The sequence below is a fragment of the Papaver somniferum genome, chromosome 8, assembly GCF_003573695.1.
Source record: "Papaver somniferum cultivar HN1 chromosome 8, ASM357369v1, whole genome shotgun sequence".
Lineage (NCBI taxonomy): Eukaryota > Viridiplantae > Streptophyta > Magnoliopsida > Ranunculales > Papaveraceae > Papaver > Papaver somniferum.
The window spans coordinates 34824605-34833857 of NC_039365.1; the positions used below are offsets into that span (position 1 = coordinate 34824605).

Genomic DNA, 9253 nt, shown 5'->3' on the forward strand with positions numbered 1-9253 from the left:
TCTTGCACCGTGTTAATCCCGCAACAGTTCTGCAAGAAAAGACAAATTGGACCTAGATTTGGCGGTGGGTTGTTCAAGACGATATTTAAGCACATCTGATACGTAGGACCAGGTCATAGCCGCTCCACGATTGGAAGGGACGCGATTTTCTCTGTTTTATTCTACGCATTTCTGATATTTCAGTTTGATTTTGGCCCTTGGCTACCATTTTTACATTTCTGAAGAGAAAATTAGGACTTGCGTTACAGCAAAACAAGTTTACATTTTATTTTCAATCCTGTTATAGGGGCGGCATATTCCATTAGAGGGGCGGCAAGTGTGATAACAATGTCCCTCTAATTAGTTAGGGAATGTCTTATAGGAATGTAAATTGACTAATTTATCCATTATTTTTGGTTGAAAATACATAATTGTCCTCCCCTATTTCTAAACCTAATGAATCAAAAACATCAAAACAGTTCTTTTTCATCTTCATCTTCTCTTCTCCTCTTCCATTAAAACTGAAATTTTCATCGTCCTCGATTAATCGGAAATTTGAAAAATCGATAATGATTATTGAAAACTATATTAGAGATGCCGAAGAAGAAGGTTGACGAAGATTGAAGTTAGTTTGTATCAAAAATCAGGACTTTGAAACAAAATTGAAATTGAAATTAGTTGAAATACCAACCGTAAGTCATTTACAGTTGGTCTCGATTCATTAGTTATCAACCGTTATTTGTTACGGTTGCTATATGCTGTCATGTTTCAAACCGTAATTAGGTTACGGTTCGTACCAAAAATTTTTTTACCAACCGTAACTGGTATTCCGATTGGGTTTTCCTCAAATTTAACCAGGTACGGTTAAGGGTGCACAAGAACCGAGCCGGACCGACGGACCGAACCGGAACCGGTGGAACCGTACCTGGTTTTGGACCGAACCGAGGTACAAGGTACAGGTACCGGTCCAAAAAATAGGAACCGAGGCTGAGGAGGTACAGGTACACGGTCCTGTCTAAGTCCCGTACCGTCTGGACCGAAAGTACCGACGATTTCTAGCCATTAGATTTAGGGATAGTAAACTAATAATAACCGTTAGATTAGGGGTATATATAGAACCCTAACGCTAGGAGATCAACAGATGTTCGGGAGATCAAAAGATGGGTTTCTAGCCATTGCTGCATGTTAGATACACCATAGATTGAGATCAGTATTTTGAGTTCTACCGTGTACTAGGAGATCAACAGATGTTCGGGATCTTTTGCTCTTTATTGTTGCAGGCTGAATTAAGTTCGGAGGAGGTGCAGTTGGAACAAAGGGATCGATCTCCCATGGCCATGGTGAAACTCTATCTGGTCTTTGAACGGGAGTTGTCTCATTCCATTGAACCTGAATTTGAGAACAAACCGCTTGCTTAGCTAATTCAAATAGGTACCGAAATCATTTTCTTCAATTGGTAAAGTTTCATATTTATAATTATTTAGTATTTGTATCCTTCATTTACAGAACAAGTCCTGCAGACAAAATAAATGACATTACATCCATGAAAGCAAGATGCATCCTCCTCTTTCCACTTACAAGATGTTGAAGATGTGATGTGCTCTTATTTGCAAGAAAATGTTTCAGAATCAATTTACGAATGTGAGAAGCTTTGTATTTGCATTTGCATCTTGTCGACTTTCTAGATCCGCATGAAAGTCTCAATTTGAGACAGACTGCTTGTAAATCTACATGTGTACCTGTATATTGAGTATATATTCTCAAACAGAGGCATTCTTCTGTAACCTTACTGTTCTATGACTAATATTGTCATGAGAGCTTTGGTTTTCCTCAAATTTACAGTGACAAAGTGCCGTTGAAGTAATTCTTGACTGCGGGCTTAATTGAATTATTGGCTTTCTGTTATGTTTTGCCGATCTATGAAAATTTTCCAAATTTAGTACCCGAGATTAGACACTTTTCATATTCTGTTTTACAGAGTTTTCATATTCATAGGAACCGACCGGTACCGGAGCCGTACCGGAATCGAACGTGTACCGAATGGTACCGGAGCCGAGGTACACGGTACCGGTCCAAAATCTTGGAACCGATCCTAGGGAGGTACAGGTACTCGGCCTTGGCAAGAACCGAGCCGAACCGTACCGTGTGCACCCTTAGGTACGGTTGGTATTCGATAATTTATGAACCATAACACATAGATACGGTTGTTCAAGATCATAATTCCAACCGTAAATTATTCTGAAAATATAAAAGTTTTGATTTTTTTACGTATTTTAGATATTTTTGAGCGACAAAAAGCTAATGGGAACTAATTTAGAAGTATCACTGGTCATTTTCAGGCTCTGGTTCTTCACTTTATTGGCTGATTTCTTCAATTGATTGAGATTGACCTTGACTTTGGGTTAAAACATCTCTACCATCTAACAAATACTCTATTTCCGGATCTCCATCAAGAGGAATGTAGTATTTGTTTTCTCTATCACATAGAGATTCACCTGTCTCAAATTTGTCACTGGAATCACTTATTTTGGTTGAGTGAATCAAAATTTAGGGTTTCACAAATATCACAAAAGTTTTTCTTTTCAACACTAAACCTTTTTTTTTAACTCTAAAAATCTGATTTTGATTTGTTTTAAAGTAAATATAAGTGAAATTTGATTATCAAAACTAAACTATGTAAGGGTCAAGTAGTCATTTTCAGTTTTGTTTTATAAGGGGCACTTAGAATTACCATATAATGACCCTTTTTGTTCTATTCACATGTCACCCCTCTAATGGAACTTGCCGCCTATATAACAGGATTGTTTATTCTACAAGTGTTCCGCACGAGCGTACTGGAAAATTTAACCTATAGCAGAGGCTGACAAAGTTAATTTTGATACAAATTTTTTTTTACTAATATACCCATTGCTTATTTATTGCTTATTTATTGCTCATCACCTGTGTGGGCAAGGAATAAGGGCAAAATGGTCCATACGAAATTTACAGCTTCCAAGAACTATTCATTACAGTGCGTAAGGGGTCTTCCCTTTATAATAGTAATCGATTTTTTTAATAAAGAAATTACATAGGTCCTGAGAGGACTACCACAGACAGAAGCCGAATAGTAGGCAAACCCAAGTTACCCAACCACACATTCGTTGGCTAAGCTGGGGACATCGAACGAATTTTTTTGGCACGCCCAGTTGGATTATATGGGCTCAAGGACAAGATTTTGCATGATTTTTTGGGGACCATGGCTTTTTTGGGGACCATGGTTCTATTTTTAGTAAGACATTTAGAAGTAAATCTATGTCATCCCTTATCTAGATATTTATATTAATACCTAAACTACCCTCCTGATTAATTTTGGGTAATGATTAACGAAATCATTAGTGAAATGATTAAGCTAAAGAAGTAGAATTATTGAGAGAGTAAAATTAGAGAAGATGAAGAAGAAAAACATGGAAAATAAAAAAAAAATCCAATTCACTAAGCTTGAGTATTCAAGTGATGATAGCTCATCTGATTCTTCATCTCCATCCTCTCCTAAAGTATTTGTTAAACTTCACAATGATCTAGATATGAGTTATTTCTTAGATGGTGAATGTATTCTTCCACAAACTCAATCTCAAGATGAAAATGATGGATTTTACCAACCACAACCAGAGGAAGCGTATTTGGGTACCCAAGTATGCTTCAAACTTAGATAATGGTGGTTGAATTGGTCCAAATATTCATAAAACTGTAAATTTTTATAAAAAATTCCTGCTAGGTTCAGGTAGTTCGGTTACCAAGTGTGAAGAACAGGTAACCGAACACGGAGTTCGGTTAATAAATGTCAAGAACATATAACCGAACACAAAGTTCGGTTTCTTTCAAACACGCAGGTAGCCGAATTTTAGTAATAAGATTTACAGAGGTATGTTCGGTTAGTTCGCAAACTTCAACGCAACCAAGTTCCCAACCGAACTGCAGGTTAAAAGTAACCTAGTATTAGAAGTTCGGTTGGTTCACAAACTTCAACATATTTTGCGAATCAACCGAACTGGGCTTATATATGCATATATGCAATTAGGCAAACGTTCGGTTACTACGAAATTTATTTCTTGGCGAATTAGGTAGAGTTCGGTTACGAAGAAAACTTAACATTTTTGCGAACGAACCGAACTTTTGGATTTCTCATTATTTTCGTAAACTAAAGTTCGGTGATATCCTTATTTTGCAAAGGAACCGAACTTATGGACTTGTGTTGTTCTAATACAAGGAGTTCGGTTAAAAGTATTTTTTGCGAATCAACCGAACTCTGAGTTCGGTTAAGAAAAAATAATTCGTGATAACCGAACTTTTTGCGACGAAACCGAATGTTTTACGACGTAACCGAACTTTTCTCTGGAAAAAAAAAACTCCATTAAACCTCTCTGCAACTTCCATTTTCAACTCATTTTGATGATTACTTCTCATTTATTCAACCAAAAACGAATGATAAGTAATGGGTTTGTGAGAATATCTTTGTTAATGTTTTAAATTAAGGTATATATATCGAAGTGGTGGTGGTTGGTGGTGGTGGTAATCGGTGGTGGTGGTGATAATAGGAGGAGGTGGTGGTGGTGGTAATCGACGGTGGTAGGCGATGGTGGTGGGAGGAGGAGGTGGTGGTAATCGGTGGTTGGTGGTGGTGATAATCGGAGGTGGCGGTGGTGAGCGATGCTGGTGGGAGGAGGTGGTGATTATATATATATATATAGGTGGTTATTAGGTTGGTTTTAAATTAAATTAGACTAAGGATAGGTTAGTCATTTCAACGCTTTAGGACACCCCTTATAACTATAGGAAGGGTGGCCTAATAAAACCATGGTCCCCTCAAAAAAACCATGGTCCCCTCAAAAAAACATTCTTTTCTTTCCTCACAAACTTCTGTGTAGGCTCAAGCTTTGCTCGATGGAGCAGTTACCCTGAGGCTGAAACAAGTAAAGAAGAGTTGTTCATTTGTACAAACCCATCCTCTCCACAATTGATATTCTTGTGCAGATATTCATAGACCCCATCCGAAATGTGAGTAATAGATCTCTATGTATTTGCCTAACAAAACAAGACTTTTAGTTTCCTTTAGAACTAAGTATTTTTGTCAAGAATGCAAGCACAGGTGCAGAACACCTTTGTAATCACGAATTGTTTGCAAATTGAGAATTGTTCATTGTTTTCTTTACCTGCAACTCTGTCCATTATTTGTTAAGCGATTTTTACTGTTACTAGTCTGGTGAACGTTTCTTTCGGACATTTTTGTATGAAACTTGGCAGCTTTCTCAACATCTCCCATAGTTACTAGGGTCCACCAGTCTCCTGAGAATAGATAAACAAATATTAAGCAAAATTTTGAAGGTCTCAAAAACTTATTGTAGGAGATTAAAGTACAATTACTGAAGCCAGAGATGGATGATGGGAAGAAGACATGCCTGCAACCAAATAATCACAATAGGTCGTCTAGACTGATTGAACTCTTCAACAGGGCCTTCACCCATATATTTTCTAGCCAGTGAAAGTGACCTATTCTGCTGGTTGATAGAATCACACTTCAAGAGTGTATTACTGAGTCCATCATGGTGTCAACAAGATGCAACGTGAAATTGACGGTTGTTATTTTTTGGGGTGTATGAAATGTTAAGACCGAAGTTCCTCGATTTTTCAACTATCCAACACATTCCCCCAGTACAAGATGTAGACGTGCTTGCAAAGTCAACTGTGTAAAAGCACAAGCCATTCACTTAAGAGTTAGAATTCTTACTATAAGGTGCAAGCTACTACTCAAAGAAAGCTTAAGCAGTCAACGGGTTATGAAACAAACCTGGGGAATTTTGAGTGTCCTTCCTGCAAATTTGGTGCCACGATGATGACCAGTCTGTAGGTGATAACACATGCTTTAAAGTCTTCCTGTTTTCTCAAGACAAAAAGCCTCCTCTTTACCCCAGACAAAAACTAAATGGGTCCAATTATCTGTCTAAGCAATCCTCTTCCACCAGTACATTTTTCATCGTATTTGGAACCCATGCATATGCCTACAATCCTCTTTCTCGGTACTTTGTGATGGTTCCTTGCTCTTAATACCTCATTCATGCTGTCGGGTATGAGAAACCTTCATATTGAAGTGTGTCTGGATATGAGAAACCTTCAAGCATAATGATTAATATTTGCAATAGCTGTTGTTACTTGAGTAGAAGTTCCCAACCCAATCTCCAAAACCACCGACTCCAATAGCTCAAACAAGAAAAGAGCATCATCTGCATGGCCACTGAAAATAACAACAGAATTAAGAAACAACGTCCTTTTGGGGCAAGTAACAGAAATATACAACCAGGGATTTGGACCTACCTCTGACCAGCTATCGAAAAGATCCAAAGTTTTTGAGTTGATCCACAGTTAGGGTATTAGTTAACACGCAGATGGTGGCGTTGCTGAGTGGGAGTTGCTATCGCGCATTCTTTGAAGAAACTTCCTAGCTTTCTTAACATCTCCTCCTTTAAGAAGGCCCTTAATAATGGTATCGTATGTGATAACATTTGGAATGCAACCATTCTTTTCCATTTCAAACATCAATCTCTCAGCCTCAGCAAACATGCCTTCTTTGCACATGCCATTGATCATTATGGTATATGTTACAACATTGGGAACTAATCCTTTATGTGTGATCCCATAAAATAGTTTCCTTGCATACTCGAACTTTTTAGCATTACACAACCCAGCAATAACTAAACTATAAATCTGAATATCAATTTTAAACCCCTTACCTTCCATAGACTGAAATAATTCTATCGCCTCATCAATATGTCCATTCTTGAAAAGCCCATCTAACATGGCACATACGTAACAATGTCTGGAGATACGCCAATTGATTGCATCTCGATTAATAGGCTTCTTGCGGTTGTAACTCTTCCAGCACGACATAATCCATCAACAAGTGTACTGTAAGTAACATTTGCTAGCTTTAGACCCTTTCGCTTCATTTTCTTGCACAGCTGCAAAGCATCATCCAGCCTAGAGTTCTTGCAATATCCATCTATCATCGAGTTATAAGTAGCTATATCAGGTTCCTTGCCTAACTTCATCATTTCCTCGAACAACTCCCCAGCTTTTCGGATCTTCCCCTCTTTGGACAGAGTATCTATTTGCATATTATATATAACTACTGTGGGTGATATCCCTTTGTCCACCATTTCATCAAAATATCTCTGCGCTTCCCCCCACTGTCCGCATTGGCCAAAACCATGAATTAGAGAACCATAAGTGATTGCATTTGCAGGAATTCCTCGAGCAGACATGTTATCAAAAAATTCTATAGCCTCACTTAACCTATCTGATTTACATAGCCCACTAATCAAAGAACTATAAACAACAACATTCGGGACAATTTTCCTAATATTGATCATTTGGTCAAACATATTTACAGCTTCATCCACTAACCCGTTTTTGCATAGAGTATCTATGATTACCCCGTACGTAACAACATTAGGTCGAACCCCACTGTCAGTCATTTTCTCAAACAGGTGAACCGCGGGTTGGATTTTTCCTTGCAGACACAACCCTTTGATCAAAGAAGTGAAAGTTACAACAGTAGGATGATAACCCCTCTTCAAAATTTCACTAAACAAACAGAACCCATAATCAACTTGCCTTAACTGACAACAGCAATTAATCAAACTGTTATATGTAAAGATATTAGGTTCAATTCCAACCAATTTCATTCTCTGATACAATGGAAACACAGAAGAATAACATCTTAGTTTAGAGATTGAAGTTAATAGATTATTGAATGCCTCAATTGATGGAAATGGGTGCAGTGAAACCATATAATCGAAGTGGCCTAATGCATCATCAAGTTTTTTAATTTGACTAGACTTGCACTAATCAAGCACTGGAATTTTGCATTGGGTTTTATGACACGAAGCATAACTTCTGCCGGGTGTGATTGGAATGGAGGGAGAAACTGGTGGTGGTATTATTGTGCAGACGAAGTGGAGGGTTAATTAGCCTTCTGACATAGAGAATCATTCTCTGGGTTTAGGGTTTTTGTTTCACATTATGGGGGAAAGACGTATTTACAGTGAAGAAGGCCGAAGGCCAAGGTCGGTCGGTATTGCAATTTGAAACAAGCAAACGATTAAAAAAAAAAAGTCGCCAGAGTCAGAGAGACCAGGTTGAAATTTCACTCCCAGCGAAAATGCTTTATGCCCCCAACAATCCTCCCGGTGACGTGTCATCATCTTAGTGGCCTAAACCAACACTAATGGATCCCCTGCTTGCTCCAGATCAGTTAGGCCGGAGCCTCCGCTGGTACAGATCTTACAATGTCATGAAGCCTCGAACCACGATCGGCCACAAATTTTGCAATAGGGGTGTGATTGAGGACCATGGTACAATATTCGCACTGCTGCTGCAAGGCCTATTTTACAAGTTACAAAAACTTAAAATAAATTGTATTTCTTTTACTATTGCAACTAGCAAGCAAATGACAGGGAAACAAATTGCATTGTTTCTGAATACAGGAAGTTATCAATGTGAAAAACGTATGATTTGCACAACATCAAAACAATTATAATAACGAAACTATTACGCGTTCTCAAGTGGCCAGAGAAAAGCTATCTTAAGCATAGAGAGACGGGTCAGATAGCCTTGGAGTAGGGACAGCTACAAGTGGTTCTGCTTTCTTCAAAACAATTCCAAACTTCTCGTCGAGATTTAACTTAGCAGAATCGGGCATATTCCATTCAAACAAATGCAGAAGGGTCGCTAATTCATACATAACCATTCTCTCGGCCATAGTTATTCCCGCACATATTCTCCGGCCTGATCCGAACGGAAAATACTTGAAGTCGTTACCACTGAAATCAAATTTCTCAGTCGGGTTTACCGAAATTGAAGGATCTCTATGTATTGCCTACACATTAATGGAAACCCTTGCCCCTTTTGGGATGAAATAACCGCCCACGGTGCAAGATGAGCTTGGAAAACGAGGGATCAGGAGTGGGAGCGTTTGGTGCAGACGTAACACCTCTTTCATTACAGATTCTAAGTAGTGAAGTTGAGGGAGGTGTGACTCTTCTACACTCTTATCTTTGCCTACAACTCTATCCAATTCCTCTTGAGCTTTTCTTATTATTTCGGGATTGTTCATCAACTTGGTAATTCCCCACTAAACTGTGTTTGACGTTGTTGTTAGAGCATTGATCGGTCGAACTCGCATGCATTGTTATCTCAAACATGTTTGTCAATGTTAGTGATCAAAACTATAAGTCTTCAT

The 9253-nt window shown here is 38.4% G+C and overlaps 2 protein-coding genes across 3 annotated transcripts; both read right to left on the reverse strand.

Annotated features, from left to right (window-relative positions):
- Positions 1–5420: 5420 nt before the first annotated feature.
- LOC113306757 (pentatricopeptide repeat-containing protein At1g62914, mitochondrial-like) lies at positions 5421–8063 on the reverse strand. 2 transcript variants are annotated; one of them, XM_026555668.1, is made up of 4 exons: positions 6328–8063; positions 6185–6247; positions 5804–6091; positions 5421–5698 (listed from the first exon to the last, which is right to left on the reverse strand). In XM_026555668.1, exon 1 carries the CDS (start codon positions 7800–7802, stop codon positions 6804–6806), a length of 999 nt encoding a protein of 332 aa, XP_026411453.1. In that variant the 5' UTR covers positions 7803–8063; the 3' UTR covers positions 5421–5698; positions 5804–6091; positions 6185–6247; positions 6328–6803. The 2 variants fall into 2 exon arrangements, with proteins under 2 accessions (XP_026411453.1, XP_026411452.1); XM_026555667.1 differs by having other exon boundaries at positions 5804–6247.
- Positions 6127–6750, reverse strand: LOC113305386 (pentatricopeptide repeat-containing protein At1g63070, mitochondrial-like). Its single transcript, XM_026554433.1, has 2 exons — positions 6393–6750; positions 6127–6236 (listed from the first exon to the last, which is right to left on the reverse strand). The coding sequence occupies exons 1-2, from the start codon at positions 6748–6750 to the stop codon at positions 6127–6129; spliced, it is 468 nt and encodes a 155-aa protein (XP_026410218.1).
- Positions 8064–9253: the final 1190 nt, after the last annotated feature.